Consider the following 19,457-nt stretch of genomic DNA (forward strand, 5'->3'; position numbering starts at 1 on the left):
TAAAATTATCTTCAAACATATTTTTTCATGACGTTTTTTCACCACTTGCAGACAATGGTGATTTTCACTTACATAGAGTACTAATTTGATTAAGGAAAAATCATGTTCATTCATAATTTTCATTTTAAAAGTGTATTCATTCCTTCTGCAAATCCATACTGTCATGCCTATTCCCCAATATCGTCAACGCGGATAGTTCGTTAGTCGAAATACTGAATAATTAAACAAACCAAATGGCATCACTGGTGGTTCTTTTTTCCACTCCGCTAAACTGTCATCTCAAACAAATGGATCATACAACTGGTGAGTATGAAATATATTTCGGCTTTTTAATTATTAATTATTTTATCTTGTCTTATCAGCTATGAATACATTCGACTCGTTTGCTTCCATCAATCGGTAAGGTAGAAAGATGATTTCTCCCATCACCACAGTGCGGATTTCCACTTCTATCACAGCAGCCAACAACATCCGTTTTCCTTCAGCAGTAACCTACAACCCCTGTTGGCAATGCCGGGGGACAGCATTAACAGCAGCAGCAGCAGAATTTGACCATGGTATGGTATTGCGAAGAACTTTCCCCATTAGAGGTTCCGTGCTTCGCGCACATTCAAAAATCCTCTTCAGACACGAAAACTCAACAAGGAAGTATTTATCAACTTGCTCAGCTGAATTACCACCCCGGAAGAACCCGAATGCACTGATTCCGTTGTATAGTAGAATGAAAATAGGTGAGGTAAGCGAACGTAATCGCATGATATTTTAATGTTCGCATTTTTATCCGGATCATACAACTGGTGAGTAGGGAATTCATTTCTGCTTTTCACTTACTAATCATTTTATTTTGTTTCAGCTATGAATACATCCGACTCAATCAATCGGCGAGTGAGAAAGATGATTTCCCTCATCACCACATTGCTTATTTCCACTTCTGTCACACCAGCCAACAGCATCAGCTTTCCCGCAGCAGTATCCTTTAAGTCCAGGGTGTTATTCCGGGGAACAGCATCAACAGCAACAGCAGGTCCTGGCCATCGATAGTATTTCGAGCAATTTTCCCCATCGGAGATCCCGTTCTTCACGCACATTGAAGAATCCTCCTCAGCCACATATCTGTGTCATCAAGGGCAAGGAGGTATTCATCAATGTACTCAGTCGGATTTGAATCGTCAATCCAGACAACCCGGATGCACCGATTCCATTATATACCTTATTTTTATTATACATGGATTTTTATTATTTTTTTTCAATAAAATGATTAAAATCGATCAATGTATTTCCTTTTCATTTTCAATAACAAACCAATACAAACAAGCAGCAAGCAGTGCTGAAAGCAGCGCTGCAAGCAGGTCGACGCCTTGCACATGTTGGCGAAAAAGTGGCGTCAAGTTGTTCGATGAATGCATATGAAAGGTCGATAACTCGATTGCAAGGTGGCAGCATTTGAGGTCGATTGTTGACATTTCATCGACCCGATCTTGGCAGGCAAAACGGAATGTGGGGATCGTTAAACGGAATATACACTCAGATTATAATTTACTCATTATACCAGTCAAGGTAAATATATAATTATTACGAACACTTCAGAAATGAAGATTTTTTGAACATTTTGGAACGTCTGCCAAGCCTCTGTGATACATTCAATTGCATCTCCAATGATGTCGAAACAACAAGCATTCCGCGAGCGCGTTGTACGGTTCTTCGAAATGCGTGAAAGTCTAGGAAAGTTCAAAGTAGGCAACACTCGGGACGGAAATGTGCTGATGAACACTGTTCCCCGGATCCTGGCATCCCGGAACGTCGAACGGAAGACCGGTAGTAGCCGTCCAGTGAAGATCATGAGGAAAAGAGAAGAAGGAATCTCTGAAGAAGCTGTTACTCGAGAGTTATTTTCTGTTGTCAAAGTCCCACATTCCCGGCAATGGCCGGTACTATACCAGCGACAAGGCGTCTAAACCCCCGATGAGAAGTACGAATACAAGCATAAGTTTGAGAAAAAAGTTATGCTGTATATTGCAATCTCCGACAAAGGGATTTAAAAGCCCTGGTATACCAGGAGGAGTGCTTGAAGAAGATTCTGGTTCCGTTCTTAGAGGAGCATCATTCTGATGGGAAGTACGTCTTCTGGCAGAACAAGGCGTCTTCCCATTACGCAAAGAAGACGTTGGAAAAACAGATACCGTATATACTCAAGGAACGGGATCCGACCAGGATTTTTTCGTATTACTCAGTGCCTTGGTGTACAAGAATAATTGGTGGACAACGGACACCAAGCAGCTGACCACGAGGATTCGGAATTGCATTCGGAAGATGGATGTCAGTGCGTCCAGCGCTCTTGTGAGAGCATCTCCACCAAATCACGCCGTACAGCTGCGCACGGCCCATTTGCCAACATTCACTGACTTTTTTTTTGAAGAACAACCGTTATGTTTTTAATAAAAAATACTGAATTACTTGAAATATATATTTTTATTTTACTATAAAGGGTGTGTCACATCAAATTGCATCGCGGAAAAAACGCTGTAGAAATTTAATTTTTAGGAATTATATCTTCAGCTTTCGCTTATAATCAGATAAGAGTGTATAGATCACGTTGGCCATGCTTCACTGTCAATTTTTCGTAAATTTGGAAAAATGTCGTCGAACGAAAAAGAGAGTCGTGAATTAATCCTGCGCACTCATTTCGAGAATCCGGAGTTGTCACATCGGGACATCGGTAAGATGCTGGGAATCGTCCAATCCACGGTCAGCAGAGTACTAAAACGATACTTCGAGAACCTAACCATCGACCGGAAGGTGAAGAACGGCAAAAATGGATGCTCCGTCAGTGAAAAAGATCACAAGCGCGTAGTTAAGCAGTTTAGACGTGATCCGAGAAGTTCGGTCCGGGATGTCGCAAATAAGCTGAATTTGTCAAGTTCATTCGTCCAGCGGACCAAGCAGCGGGAGGGCCTGCGTACATACAAGGTTCAGAAGGCTCCTAACCGCGACGAAAGGCAAAACATGGTGGGGAAGACGCGAGCCCGGAAGCTGTACACCGAAATGCTGACGAAGCCGCATTGCCTGGTAATGGACGACGAAACCTACGTCAAAGTGGACTTTCGTCAGCTGGCGGGCCTGTTGTTCTTCTCCGCAAAGGACAAATTCAGTGTTCCGGAGGAGATTCGCAAGCAGAAACTATCCAAGTTTGCCAAAAAGTACATGGTGTGGCAAGCGATCTGCTCTTGCGAAAAGCGAAACGCCCCCTTCGTGATGACCGGCACGGTAAACGGGCAGGTTTACCTTAAGGAGTGCCTACAGAAGCGCTTACTACCACTATTGAAGCAGAACGAGGGCCCGACCATCTTCTGGCCGGATCTCGCTTCGTGCCACTATTCAAAGGACGTGTTGGAGTGGTACGAAGCCAACGGGGTCACCTTCGTGCCAAAGGAAATGAACCCGCCCAACGCGCCGGAGCTTCGCCCAATAGAGAAATATTGGGCGATTATGAAGCAGGCCCTCCGGAAGAACCCAAAAGTTGTCAAATCGGAGGCGGACTTCAAGAGAAAATGGATTTCTGTTCAAAAAAAACTACAACCTGACGTTGTACAGAACCTTATGGACGGGGTAAAGAGGAAGGTGCGAGCATACGGGCTTGGGCTCGAAGTATGAATAAAAAGAAAATGCCAAAAGTTGTTTAATAGTTTTTATTTTACTGTCTAAAATTTTCAAAAGGATCGGTCTACTGGGCGAATTTCTACAGCGTTTTTTCCGTGATGCAATTTGATGTGACACACCCTTTATCACTGAAGAAAGTGTCATTGTTTATTGAACACCCATTACATACGTCCAAGACACATAAGTGTGATTCACATACAACATCCACGTTACGTTTTCGTTTCGTCTCTTCACGTTACGTCAATTATTCTCCCATGCAATTCTTATGGAAACATTCACATACACCGGCACCGTAACGACCCGTCAGCATACCGTTAAACGGAAACAACCGGCAGGATTTGTAGAAAAGAATACAGTAGAACCCCGATTAATGAATAACGAAAATAGCGGATAACGCGATATTCGACTAAAAATGAGGTGTACGCGAAATAAAGATATTTGGGTATGAAAACTATGTTTTATCAATGCAGAAATCATTAAACTTTCCATCTGTAACGTAGTGTGCACCAGTGGTTAGATAATATAAAAACTGTGGCCTAAACAAAAGAGCAAGCGCCATCGTCTCACTGACAAATTTTGGAAAGCTCTATAGAATTAGTATGGAACTCACTTTCTATTCCAACATATCTCCCAGTTCCAAATTTCTCAGTCAAAACCATTCGCGACTAGCTGAGAAAAACAGTATATATATATTATTATTGTTGAATAAGGGTCGTGACTAGTGTTGTCACATTTTAAAAAAAGATTTTTAACCCCTCTAGTACAGGTTAAAAATCTTTCTCACCTGTACTTTTTCTTCCAATAATCTGTACCAAAAAACTGTACCATCAAAAATATTGGTTATAGAGAAAAATCTAGTTTACGAGTACGAAAGGAATACTCGTTTATTTACTACAAACACTACATTTACATTCACAAGTCATTCGTGGGTTTGATGATGCTTATACATAGTTTTTCGGAATCTAGATTGCTAGGTTGCAATACTGCGGCGTAAAAGTCATTTTGTACCTTGATGTTGCATTGTTTAACACTCCTATACTCGCGCATTGGTCTGTCAGACCGAGAAATCAATAATTCGTTCATTTCTCAGAAAATATCAACACTACGACTTTGCGATTCTCTCTAGCTTCGTTATTCGTCGTTCGTCATCGTTTAGCGTATCGCATGTGTTGGTACAAAGGGGACATGTGCCACTTTTTCAATACTTTCGGTCTGACACACCGACGCGAGTATAGGAGTAACTTTTTTGGACAAGTGCATTTTTTCATATTCTAGAATATTGTATCAAAAATTACTCTGTTTTGAGGAAATTGAATTAGATACAATTAGAATTAGAACATAATGAAGACGAATAAAACATATTTTTTGGAGTTTTTTCATTCAATCATACCCTCTTCTTCAAATAAATGCCAATAAAGCCTGAAAAATACACAATGGAAACATCACAGAGAAGTTCAATTTTCGGTCTGTGACACCGTGCGCGAGTATACGTGTTATGATTTTGCACGCGAGTACAGGAGGGTTAAATGTGAGAATTTCACACTCGGAAAAAATCTGTATCAATATGTACTTTTTGATAAAGATCTGTACTCTGTACTGTACAGAATCTGTACCAAAAATAACGAAAAAATCTGTACCTTTCCAGATAAATCTGTCCGTGTGACAACACTGGTTGTGCTAAAGAGAAATTTCAGGACTATTACTTGGACATGGCCCGGGTTTTCCGCTGCATGTCTCATCATTGGGAGGAAAAAAGTAAATTTGAGGTTATATTCCGCAATACACGAGGAGACTGCAGAAACGCCATACTCGCTGTTAATTTTCGTACCATTGCTAAACTGAAAGAGTTCGGAAAAAATTGACTTGTTAATTTGGACATTATATCAACAAACTGAAAGCAAATACATACCGCGCACGTCCCAAATCGATGAGTTGGAGCAATGGAAAACCAATTCAGTTTCAACAGGTCCAATATTAATAATTATCCTAGAAGAAATTTGAAAGAATTTTCAAAACAAAAATATGATAATAATGCAATGCAATCATGGAAAAAATGGGAACCCAACATAAAAGGAAATAAAAACAGAGAATGATCCTGGTTCGAAATCGATGAGTATAGGGAGGGCCAAAAGTTCATGTCATGGGTTCGTAGATTGTACCAGAAAAGTAAACACTTTCTGTATCACAGCTCTTGAACAACTTGGTTACTTACGTGTTGAAATGGACGCGAACGAAAATGAGGAAATTTCTTTGATGCTTATCACACTTAGCAATGATCTCAGATCATTTGCAAAAGTTGGTATATTAGGTATTCCAGTAATTGGTCTGCTGGATAGTGGTGCAGCTAGGAGTTGGAAGTGAAAAAATCATTGAGAGACATAAAAATTCAACCCACTGAAATGAGTCTTAAAACTGCTGGAGGGGAGAGATTGGAATTACGGGGATGTACAGACATTCCTATAAGCTTCAATGTAAAACAAAAATTCTACTAGTACTAATTGCACCGAAATTATAGCGAAGATGAATTTTAGGATACGATTTCTGGCAGAAATTTGGAATTCGTCCCACTGTACAAGACTTTATCGAGGCTATCGAAGAAGATGATGAATTAAGCAAATAGAATAAGGAACATTTAAGTGGAGCACAACTACAAGATTTGGAAAAGGTAAAAAGTATGTTTTTAACAGCTAGTCCTGGAAAACTCGGTAAAACTAGCTTGATAACCCACAAAATAGAATTAAAACCAGAATTCGTAAATGCGAACCCAGTTAGACAAAACCATGGCAAAGCCATGGAGCCCAAGGTTCAGAAAAAAATGAAGCAATAAAGCACTTGAAAACATGATTCAAGATAATTTTATTGTACCTTCAAATTCAGATTGGGCTTCATCCGTTGTCCCAGTCAAAACGAAACACGGTGATGAGGTGAGGCTATGCTTAGATGCCCGAAAGATAATCTCGATTCCTGGGAAAGGGCTGTACCAATTTACACGCTTATCATTTGGTTTGATCAATAGCCCAGCCACCCTGAGTAAACTGATGGATCGAATCTTGAACTATGGTGCATTGGAACCATTTATATTTGTATATTTGGATGATATAGTGGTAGTCAGTAAAACGTACGCAGATCATGTAAAAAAGTTGAAAGAACTAGCTAAAAGGCTAAAGGAAGCAAATTTGTACATAAAACTGGCAAATTCGAAATTCTGCTGTTATGAATTGCCGTATCGCGGCAAAAAAAAATGTTATTATTTATTTATTCATTTTCGTCAAATAAATGTAGACTACAGACTTATACACTAATGTTACAATGTTTTCTTAGGTTAAATATTATTTTTGCGGTACATGTTTCTTTTTAGCTGTTTTTTATTCATTGTTGTGTCAATTATTTCGCAGTGCTGATTGTATATACGCATCATGCGATTGATAGGGGCGTTATTTGCATAATTTGTTCTGGATGTTTTGGTTAGAAACAAATTTCGCGTTCTTAGTTGATGCATAGAAATTTAGTTTTTCTAGTAATTCAGCTGACTGTACTCGTTGCGAAATTAGATCATTAACAAAAGAAAGCATTGCAAATTCATGGCGTTCTTTTAGTGTTTGGATGTTTATGAGCATGCAACGTGCTTCATATGAAGGAAGTGGAAATGAGGTCCAGTTGAGTTTACGAAGTGCAAATAGAAGAAACTGTTTCTGGACTGACTCAATGCGTTATTCATGTACGACCATATACGGGTTCCAAACGTTGTTACAGTATTCCAGAATAGGCCTTACATATGTAATATATAAAAGCTTTATTGTGTATGGGTCCTGGAAGTTATGTGAGAAGCGTTTGACAAAACTTAACACACTATTCGCCTTATTTATTACAGAGTTGTAGTGTTCTATGAATGTGAGTTTACAGTCCAGGACGACGCCTAGATCTCTAACTATTTCACATTTTTCTACATTTTGATTTCCAAGACATATTACAATATTTGGTACATGTTTTTTTCTGCTAAATGTTATAGAGTTGCACTTTTTCACATTCAGTGTTAGTAGATTTTTATCACACCAAGTATGGAATACATGTATTTCGTTTCGAAATGCTTCGATGTCGTTTTCATTTCCAATTTCCGCGAAAAACTTCATGTCGTCGGCATACACAAGTACATTGATACGCTTGAGAACGAAGTAGATGTCATTAACGTACAGAATGAAAAGAAGAGGACCAAGATGAGAGCCTTGTGGGACTCCCGAAGTGACTTTTACTGGATTTGAAAGAGAATTTTGAAAATGAACAATTTGTTCACGGTTTGTTAGATAAGAATTGAGCCAGTTTAAGAGTCTTTGTTCCATTCCTATTTTCTGCAATTTGAAGAGTAGTAATGGAATGTCGATGCGGTCAAATGCTTTACTGAAGTCAGTGTAAAGAGTTTCTACGTGTTTGCCATTTTCCATTGCATTCAAAATAAAAGTCACAAAAGCCAACAGATTAGTTGCAGTTGAACGGCCTTTGAAGAAGCCATGTTGCATACACGTAATTCTGTTCTTTACTTGTTGGAAGACTTTTTCGTTGACTATAGCTTCGAATAGTTTAGGAATGCAAGAGATAATGGCAATTCCACGATAATTACGTACGTCAGATTTAGCGCCTGATTTAAAGATAGGTACCAAAAAAGATTGTTTCCATTTTTCTGGGAATATTCCAGTTTGTAGTGACATATTGAAAATGCAATGTAAGGGAAGGGTGAGTTCCTCAGCCAGGTTCTTTAGGAATATAGGTGCTATTCCGTCAGGTCCTGGTCTTTTTGTTCCGTCTAATTTTTTTAGTGCATGGCATATTTCCTGTTGTGAAAGATAGTTCACCGATATGTCATTTGGATAATCCGGTAAAAATGAAAAGTAGTTCCGATCGCGATTTTCTTCGGAAAATGTGGTATATACTTCCTGAAAGAAATTTGCAATGAGATTACAAATTTCGTTCGAAGAATTCTTCACATCCTCATCGAGATGCATCTGCGATGGGAAGTTATTGCTTTTGAGCTTAGACTTTACGTAATTAAAGAATTTCTTCGGGCATGATTTGCCTTCAGTTTCGACCTTTCTATTGTACTCTTCGTGTGCACTTTTAATTGCAAAATTTAATTCTTGGGAAATATTTTGATATTCAAGCAAATTTTGATGACTTTTGTCCATTTTGTATTTTTTATGTGCTTTTTGTTTTTTATTCTTTAGATTTCTTATTTGAACGTTAAACCAAATAGGATATTTGCTGGTTGAATTTCTTCGTCTTCTTTTCTTCGGCACAAATTCTGATATTATGTTATTCAGAATTTCGTGAAGAATATGTACAGTTAAGTTGACATCTCGTTCGCTGTTTAATAAAGTTTGCCATTCTATGGCTTGTAAGCTACATTTGATTGCTTCAAAGTTCGTCTTGTTATATTCCGGTACTTCTTCATACTCCCAGTCGATGGGCAATTGTCTATTATGTATAAACATTGAGTATTCAATTGCTGTGTGAAATTTTTCATTTTTCCAAAGAGGAGTCATGGACTCATTCACACATAAGTCGTCGTTGATGTTAGTGAATAATAGGTCTTGTTAGCAGCTCCTGGTTGCAAACGCGCACCCATCATACAACATACAACAACCTTGGACAACACATACGAACACAAGTAGAGTAGAGAGCAATAGAGAAGGTAAATAAAACAACCATTGTAGTGCTACCATTTTGATCCCAAGAAAGTCACCGGTGAATCTAAATCACATAAATTTCAATCACACACAAGAATTACATATAAGAACATTAAATATCGAGGAATAAACATATACAAGGAATTTAAAAAACACTTAGGGGACTAAACGTATATTATAATCTCCATTGAACTACACCAAGTTCCTGTGTTTTATTCTTTGGAGCATTATAATCCCGGAATCAACCCCTTCAGTCCCGTTGGTGGAAAACCAACATCTTATAATATACGTTTATTTATTAAATTCCGAAATGTCGAGTAAGAATCATGGTGTGTCCGAAAATAGCCAAAAGGGCAAAAGTACAAAGTCGAAATCGGGTGAATTAACTCAAAATCGTGCTGATGTGGTAGTCGTGGTCACGGGAGATCTAGAGCAATCGAGGGCAGAAAAAACATTACCTGGGCGGGCGTGCAAATCTTGTCCGGAACCGGATACAGAGAACATGGTACAGTGTGACGGGTGCGATAAATGGCATCATTTCAGCTGCGTTGGAGTAACAGAGGAAATAGAGAACAAAAGTTGGAGTTGTCCGAAATGCGTATCAGCAAAAGGAATCCAGCAAACTGCATCTACTTCCAACAAGAATCTTCAACCAACAGCTGGAGCGAAGCATCTTACTACGAAACACAAACCAAAACCAAATGTGAAAGTTCAAGAAAAACTATGGATGGGTTATACCTATGATATAACCGCAAGGTTGACGTAGGACTGCCGTTGGCTTAGTAATCATTTGTGTTTTTTCAATTAGCAATAATCGCACCTCGGACGTTCCACATTGGGTACGATATCGCCGCTGCGCAGAGCTATCTTTCGCATGTATTGATTAAACTAGTGAATGAATGAAACAATTTACGAATTTAATTGCAAACAAATTCTAATTTAGGTCAATTCATGCATAATGGTACTGGTTATCGCAGCAAATAGTTATCAACATTTTGCCTAATCATCAAACGGTATGCTCGAAGGTTCAGTGAGCCAGTGACATTAAGGGATATGCAGTCTTGAATAACCGAGCCAAAGCGTTGCATTTGTACCCGCTTTTGTAGACCGTGTTAGCAAAACCATTTCCGAAGTGTAAAAATACATGGGAGTATAAAAGTACTGCCAAGATCTGCAATGCCGATTTTCCCAACTTATTGGTTTCGGAATCTGTGTTGGGAAAACACATTCCGGTTTGCAAACAAAGTATAGTAGAGTACAAAAGTACTCGCAGCTTGCATCTCATTTGCAATGCCAATTTACCCACGCTTCATGGTTTTGAAATCCGTGTTAGGGATACATTCCGATTTGAAGAAACGCAAACGAGTCCAATATTACCCGTTGATTGCATCTCATTTGCAATGCCAGTTTCCCCAGGCTCCATGGTTTCGAAGTCTGTGTAGGGAAAAATTCCGATTTGCAGAAATGCAAACGAGTACAAAACTACCCGCTTCTTCTTCTTCTTCAATGGCACTAACGTTCCTAGAGGAACTTCGCCGTCTCAACGTAGTATTACTTGCGTCATTTTTATTAGTACTGAGTTGAGATTTCTATGCCAAATATCACGCCTTGCAATGCATTCTGAGTGGCAAGCTCTATAGAATACGCGTGATCACAGTGCAAGTCGGAGGAAATTTCTTTGACGAAAAATTCCCCCGACCAGAACGGGAATCGAACCCGAACACCCGGCATGTTAGTTATGACGCTAACCACTCGGCCACGGAAGCACTAAAACTACTACCCGCTGCTTGTATCTATTTTGCAAGGCCGATTTCCCCAGGCGCCATGGTTTTGAAGTCTGTGCAAGGAAAACATTCCGATTTGCAAAAGCGCAAACGAGTACAAAAGTACCCGTTGATTGCATCTCATTTGCAATGCCAGTTTCCCCAGGCTCCATGGTTTTGAAGTCTGTGATATGGAAACATTCCGATTTGCAGAAATGCAAACGAGTACAAAAGTACCCGGTGCTTGTATCTATTTTGCAATGCCATATTTGCAATGGTTTTTAAGTCCGTGTTAGGGAAACATCCATTTATTCCACCGATGGTATCTCGATCATTGCACAATCATAACTGAGTGGATTTCCGAGCGACACTCGCTTTTATACCGATTGGTGTGGTTTCAATAGCCTGTTTTGATAGCAATTTTGAGGCTATTGAAACAAGTTTTTGGATCAAAAAGTAACAAGTATAGAGCGCGTAGACATTTTATCTTTCGAATGAAGTGTTTATCATACCATTTCGTTCAGTTGTTTAGGAGCTATTAACGCTCAAAATCTCGGTCTCCGGCGTAACGCTTTCGTTTTCGAAACTTTGATTTTACACCCCGGTATAGAAATGAAAGACGTAGTCCTACGTCAAAAAAACCTGCACAATCGGCTGTCGAGCAGTCAACAAATGAACCTGTAGATGTTAAGGTAACTCATGCTCCCAACGACCAGAAATCCAGTTGTCCGCCCGCGAAGGCACAAAGTGTCGTAGCGTCGACGTCGTCTCGTAAATCGTCAAAGACACTCATCAAGCTGCAGCTTCAGAAGTTGGAAGAAGAACGGAAATTAGAACATGATTATATAGATAAAAAGTATACACTTTTAGAAGGAATTGCCAATGCATCTAGTTCTTGTTCTGGAGTTAGTATGAACCGCGTGCGTGAGTGGGTCGATGATAACACTCATAATGTAGAAAAGTGCGTTCACTCTGGTAATTTTGAGCCTCAACGACATTCTACTCAAAATCAATCACTCGCATCGTCGAATTCAGTTGTAAGCAATAGTTCGATTCCTGAAGTCAATGACGGTCTGAGGGCCATGGCCGTTAATTGTACGGAGCAACCTAACAATCAACAATCGACGAGGAATCTGTGTCCTGAAGAGTATGTTGAATGTCCTATCACCAAGAAACAACTTGCCGCGCGTCAAGCGATTCCAAGGGATCTCCCCTCTTTCTCTGGGAATCCCGAGGATTGGCCTATATTTCTGTCGTCCTTCACCAACACCACTGTAATGTGCGGTTACACGGATGCAGAAAATGCAATCAGATTGCAAAAATGTCTTACGGGAAAAGCATATGAAGCTGTCAAGAGCCGTTTGATGTATCCATCGAACGTGAAGGGAGTCATCGATACACTGCGTATGCGTTTTGGTCAACCTGAAGCTATTGTCCACTCATTGATAGCAAAAATCAACGCGTTGCCGGGTTTAAAAGAAGACAAACTAGAGACTATCATGGATTTTGCGGTAAATGTTCAAAATTACTGCTCTATCGTAGATGCATGTGGGTTGGAAGACCATCTTTACAACGTGTCCTTACTTCATCAATTAGTCAACCGACTTCCACCGTCAATTAAACTTGACTGGGCTAGATATCGTCAAAAGCTTGTTAGCGTCAATTTGGCGTGCTTTGGAAACTGGATTTATTCACTTGCAGAAGCGGCCAGTGCCATTACTGTCCCAGCGATCCAGGAGTCTAAATCCACGCGGAGTGATTTTCATCAACCCAAGAAAAGTGGTGGTTTTCTTAACGCTCATCTAGAATCCGAATCCCCACCTCATGATCTTCAGACACAAACCTATCATAAAAGTTATATTCAAGACTGCGTTGTGTGTGGAGCCGATTGTAAGGGCGTCGAAAATTGTAAGCAGTTCATGGGGCTTCCTCGGGATTCTCGCTGGGCTGTAGTGAGAGAATTCGGTCTATGTCGTCGATGTCTTCGTAAACACAACGGAAGTTGCAGAGCCAAAGTTTGTGGTAAGGATGGTTGTACTTTTAAACACCACGAGCTCCTCCACAATGAACAGCAACACAAAGAAGTTTCAAGACCCGATGATCCTCGTCCAGGAACCAGTTATTCGCACCACGAATGCAACGCTCATCGTGCTAGTTCAAATGCTGTTCTGTTTCGTTACCTTCCTGTCACAATACATGGAACGAAAGGGTCCATTCAAACATTCGCCTTCCTAGATGAAGGCTCTGCGTTGACTTTATTAGACCATGACCTCATGGAAGAGCTTGGACTGGATGGAACAGAAAGTCCATTGTGTCTTCGGTGGACTGGTGGCACTGAGAGATATGAAAAAGACTCTCGAATAACACACGTGTCTATTGCGGGCACGCAGGATGGAGCAAAGAGGTTCAAACTGAATGAGGTGCGAACGGTGAAGGAGCTGCAGTTGCCATATCAATCTCTAAACACAGATGAAATGAGGATCAAGTATCCACATTTACGAGGTCTGCCCATAAGATCATACAACGACGCACGGCCGCGAATCCTAATAGGATTGAAGCATGCTCACGTTAGCTTGGTTCTACAAAGTAGAGAAGGAAATCCAGATCAACCGATAGCGATAAAGACTCGTTTGGGTTGGACCGTTTGTGGTGGTAATGGCGAGAACAATGCGTCGAATTTGGTGCACTACTCTTTCCATGTGCATTCCGAAGAACATTCGGACGAATTCTTACATAACGCCATGAAGGAGTACTTCGCTCTCGATAGTCTTGGAGTAGTAAGACCCAGTCGTGCTCTGTTGTCGTCCGAAGATCAAAGAGCCTGTTCAATGCTCGAATCTCTCACTAAGTACACTGGAGACAACTTCGAGACTGGTTTGTTGTGGAGATACGATGATATTCGTTTACCTGATAGCCGGCCAATGGCTCTTCGTCGGTATCGGCTACTGGAAAAAAGAATGCAGAAAGATCCGGAGCTTTTGAAGGTTATGAACCAGAAAATAGTTGATTACCTGCAGAAAGGATACATACGGAAATTGTCTAAAGAAAAAGAAAATTTGCCTGTTTCACGCGCGTGGTATTTGCCAATATTCCCAGTGGTCAATCCAAACAAACCTGGAAAGGTTCGATTAGTCTGGGATGCAGCAGCTACCGTATTCGGAACGTCTCTAAATTCTGCACTCTTGAAGGGCCCGGACCAAATGTGTTCGCTCTTCTCTATTCTGTTGCAATTTCGGAAGCACCGTGTAGGACTAACTGGGGATATACGCGAAATGTTTCACCAAATCCAAATCCGCGAAACAGACCGATCATGCCAGCGGTTCTTTTGGAGAGACAATACAGGAGAGATTATTGTTTATGAAATGTGTGTAATGACTTTCGGTGCGTGCTGCTCTCCAAGCAGCGCTCAATATGTTAAAAACATAAATGCTGAACGGTTCTCTAGGAAATACGCAGATGCAGTGAACGCTATCGTCCAGCAACACTACGTGGACGATATGTTGGTGAGCGTAGACTCCGAAGAAACAGCTATTCGACTAGCTCAGGAGGTAACGTACGTACATGCCCAAGGCGGGTTCGAAATCCGTAACTGGGTCAGTAACTCAACAGCTGTTATAACTGTATTGAATCAGCCAAAAGCGAACGCGAAAAGTCTGGATTTGTCTACCGAAATATGCACCGAGAAAGTACTAGGATTGTGGTGGTGTACAGAGTCGGATTCGTTCACATACAGAGTCGGATGGGACCGATATGAAGAAACGTTGTTGAAAGGACTACGTCGACCAACAAAACGAGAAGTGCTTCGAGTTCTTATGACAATTTTTGACCCTCTCGGATTGATTGCGCATTTTCTCATATTCCTGAAGATTTTGCTGCAGGAAATTTGGCGCTCTGGTGTTCAGTGGGACGACACCATCAACGATGTTTTGTTCGATAAATGGCGATCCTGGCTGCGTGTGCTACCAACAGTTGAAAAAGTACGAGTTTCCCGGTGTTATTTTGTTCAAACGTCCTGCGAGTATCAAGCTGAGTTTCACACCTTTGTCGACGCTAGTGAGAACGGGTTTGCTGGTGTGTCATTCCTTCGTTTCATCTGTGGTGATCAGATAAAATGTACCATAGTTGCCGCAAAAACCAGAGTCGCACCGTTAAAGTTCCAATCTATTCCAAGACTCGAACTGCAGGCCGCCGTGTTAGGAGGAAGATTAGCACATACGATTCTAGCATGTCTCTCAATTCAAATTACAAGACGCATTTTTTGGACTGACTCTCGCGACGTTTTATGCTGGATTAATTCCGATCACCGTCGTTTTACACAGTTCGTAGCGCACCGGGTTAGCGAGATTCTCGACATAACAGAGGCGGAAGAGTAGCGTTGGGTGCCTACGAAACATAATGTGGCAGATGATGCAACAAAGTGGGAGACTAAACCGGATCTGACACCAAACAGCAGATGGTTCAACGGTCCTAGATTCCTGTGGAAAACCGAAGAAGATTGGCCACAACAACCAATACGAAAGAGCTCAACCAATGAAGAGTTGCGTCCCAATTTGGTGGCTCACCTGTCGAACCAATCACCGCTAATATGTGTTACTGATTTCTCCAAATGGCAACGGCTGATCAACGTCGTCGGATTTGTGTTTCGTTTTCCGAACAACTGTCGTCTGAAGAGCAAACATCAATCAACTTGCACCGGACCGTTATATTTAGAGGAGAAACGTGCGGCCGAGGAACATGTGGTCCGTCAAGCCCAACAGGATGTTTTCCTTGATGAAATAACTGCTCTAAGAAAACAACAACTCATATCGAGAAGCAGTTCTCTAGTTAAGTTCAGCCCCTGGTTAGATGACCGAGGAGTTCTGAGGATGCGAGGCCGAATTTCCAACTGTGTGTTCATTACAGAAGAAGCAAAAAATCCTATAATTTTACCCCGTGACCACTACGTTACTACCTTGATTATCATGCATTACCACCACAAATTTCACCATTTAAACCATGACACTGTTATAAATGAGATACGACAAAAATACTCGATTTCGCGAATTCGCGTTTGCTACGCCAAGGCTAGAAGAGCCTGTCAACGCTGCAAGAACGCCAGAGCAGTACCATCTCCTCCAATCATGGCGGACCTTCCAACTGCTAGATTAGCAGCACATTCTCGACCCTTTACCCACGTAGGGATAGACTATTTCGGACCGATGGAGGTAGCCATAGGAAGAAGAGTTGAAAAACGATGGGGAATGCTGGCTACATGTATGACGATCAGAGCTGTTCACATAGAAGTCGTCCATTCACTAAGCACCGATTCCTGCATCATGGCTATCCGCAATTTAATTGCTCGTCGTGGAGTTCCTCGTCACGTTTACTGTGATCGCGGAACCAACTTTGTTGGCGCTAGCAACGAGTTGACTAGAGTGGATAAACTGCTGAACAAAGAAGCCATCATAAAAGAGTTTTTGGGTTACGAAATAGCATGGTCGTTTAATCCACCAGCATCGCCCCATATGGGTGGTAGTTGGGAGCGTATGATCCGCAGCGTGAAGAGCAATCTGATGTCTCTAGAAATACCCCGTAAACCATCAGACGAAGTACTACGTAATGCGCTGACTGAAATAGAAGGTTCATTAAATGCAAGGCCGCTTACACACGTTCCAATCGAAGATCACGCGGCTCCAGCACTAACCCCTAATCACATTCTTCTTGGAAGCTCTAACGGGACGAAGCCACTTACGTTTTTAGATGATAGCAGCGTTGTCGTGCGTCAATGTTGGCGAACTTCTCAGATCATTGCCAACCAATTTTGGAAACGTTGGCTATCGGAATACCTACCAGAGATAACTAGGAGAACCAAGTGGCATTCAGCCTGTGTGCTACCGGTGAAGATCGGTGACGTGGTCATCGTTGTAGATCCAAAGTTACCTCGCAATTGTTGGCCAAAGGGAAGGGTAATAGCAACTCGTCCTGGCAAAGATGGAGAAGTAAGATCCGCAACGGTTCGAACATCCGGGGGAGTGTATGAGCGCCCTGTGGTTAAGCTTGCTGTATTGGACGTTCGCGAAGGAAAGTAAGTCGACTAGGTGGTCGACATACGCGGGGGAGTGTTAGCAGCCCCTGGTTGCAAACGCGCACCCATCATACAACAACCTTGGACAACACATACGAACACAAGTAGAGTAGAGAGCAATAGAGAAGGTAAATAAAACAACCATTGTAGTGCTACCATTTTGATCCCAAGAAAGTCACCGGTGAATCTAAATCACATAAATTTCAATCACACACAAGAATTACATATAAGAACATTAAATATCGAGGATTAAACATATACAAGGAATTTAAAAAACACTTAGGGGACTAAACGTATATTATAATCTCCATTGAACTACACCAAGTTCCTGTGTTTTATTCTTTGGAGCATTATAATCCCGGAATCAACCCCTTCAGTCCCGTTGGTGGAAAACCAACAGGTCTAGATAATATTTTTGGAAATTTTTTACATGATTTATTTGGTTAAGACCGAGATGTGCAATTTCGTCAAATATATATTGTAGGGTTTCATTTTCCCCGACGACTGGGAGTAGAATGCATTAATTATCATTATCGGGAATGAAGTCTACTTTATTTTGATTGAAGTCGCCATAGATATGCAATTTCACTTCTGGTTCTAGTGTTTCTGCAATTCGATTTGCCGTCTGAAAAAATAATTCATACGACTTTTTATTTGCATGTTCGGGTGGGAAATACACAGAAGCAAATATGTGTACTTCGCCATCTCGGCTATATATTGTCCTAGAAGGATTGCGACCTAATCCAGATCGAGTTCAAGCGATCCTTGGATATGAGGTCTATAAGGGCATTAAGAAAATTCCTTGGTATGGGGAATTACCACCGTAGGTTCATCGAACTGACGAAACCTCTGACGGACTTGTTGAGAAAAAAGCCGATGAGAGTGCAGTGGAATAAAGCAGCAGATGAAGACTTCAAAGCAATCAAGGAGCAGTTAATATCAGCCCCTGTAATGGCCAATTCCGATTTTACGCTACCATTCTGTGATCAGACAGATGCCAGTGATACAGCTCTCACGGGTGTACTCACCCAATAACAAAATGAAGAGAAAAAGATCGCCTATCATTCAGAGAAGTTTAACATATTAAGGTGAAGGTGGAAGCTAGCCACAAATGGCTGCCACTATGGCGCTCATTTCTTTCATCTCCCTCCCTCACCCCTTGCCCAGAAATCAATAATTTTGCGAGACAGTGTGAAGAAAATGATCGCTTTTGCACACTTCCCATCAAGTAATATCAACCAAACTCTAATCGATTACTCACAAGATATTAAAATTTCATCTGCTGTCGCACTGTATAGTGAAAAACTTCGAAAAACGCTGGCAAATGCTCTGAAAGATAAATTTTCATTTTTCAATCTTCGACAATGGTTTTGTTTGTATTGGTGAAAGCATCGTAATTTTTTCGACCAGACAACAACAGACAACATTATCGAAACAGCTATAAAAACCACTCAATAAAATGTTATTCCTGAGTCATAGCGTTTCATGTCATGAAAATCAATAGAATAAAATTGTGTTGATATCAATACAATTATTATTTTTACGTTTAATGGGTCTATAATGTTAGTTTTAGCAACATTAACATTGGGTAAGAAAATTGTATTGCAGAGCTCGGAACACTGCCACGGCTGCCTATGCTTTCAAAAACAGTAAACGAAAAAGTATTACATTCAATCAAAATGCCTCGGCCAACGAAGAGAAGGGTTAAGGCTCTCCAACGTGAATATGTGAAAACAATACGATCAACGAAGGAAAATATTAAGGAATTATCAACATAAAGTTACTATGCGGAAGAACTTGTTAATACCAAAAGATCCCCAATTCGCATGTGTTAAAAATTGGCTCATGTTACGCTCGCGTATAATCAGAATTTTACTTCATATGCAAATGCACCTTCTGTATATATTTATATTTGCAATTGTTCATCGGAACATATCGTTCATACATTTTACTTTAGTATTAAATTGTTATTTTTTTTTCAAATGTATTCAAAGGCTCGTGTCAATGAAGCGCCACACAGTCTGATAAGTGAATTGATCTATTTATGTGTGCTTTGCTCTTTTCTCACAAACACTATTACACCATTTTTACACGTGGGTTTACCTATACTACTACAATGGCTAGCTTCCACCTTCACCTTAAGGACCGCAAAGAAATGTGTAAGACATACGCCTGGGACCACACGTTTTGGGGCAAACTACGAATGAGATCGTTTCTTTCGGTGTGGATTAGACGAACGCGAGCCATCAATAGGCCTTGTTAGATTCTTGGCAGACCAAGGATTTAATCATCAAG

General features: G+C 40.8%; 1 protein-coding gene, 1 long non-coding RNA gene and 1 pseudogene across 2 annotated transcripts; 2 read left to right on the forward strand and 1 right to left on the reverse strand.

The window, feature by feature from the left end:
• The first annotated feature begins 237 nt into the window (after positions 1–237).
• LOC129770011 (uncharacterized) lies at positions 238–1,268 on the forward strand. The gene is made up of 3 exons (XR_008742009.1): positions 238–303; positions 363–797; positions 854–1,268. It is a non-coding gene; the product is annotated as an uncharacterized LOC129770011 (long non-coding RNA).
• Positions 1,269–1,658: 390 nt separating this feature from the next.
• LOC129766440 (uncharacterized) lies at positions 1,659–18,197 on the forward strand. Its single transcript, XM_055766971.1, has 4 exons — positions 1,659–1,815; positions 11,783–15,467; positions 15,552–17,162; positions 17,990–18,197. Exons 1-4 carry the CDS (start codon positions 1,659–1,661, stop codon positions 18,195–18,197), a joined length of 5,661 nt encoding a protein of 1,886 aa, XP_055622946.1.
• On the reverse strand, positions 10,124–10,200 carry LOC129772306 (U4 spliceosomal RNA; annotated as a pseudogene).
• Positions 18,198–19,457: the final 1,260 nt, after the last annotated feature.

The sequence above is a fragment of the Toxorhynchites rutilus genome, chromosome 2, assembly GCF_029784135.1.
Source record: "Toxorhynchites rutilus septentrionalis strain SRP chromosome 2, ASM2978413v1, whole genome shotgun sequence".
Lineage (NCBI taxonomy): Eukaryota > Metazoa > Arthropoda > Insecta > Diptera > Culicidae > Toxorhynchites > Toxorhynchites rutilus.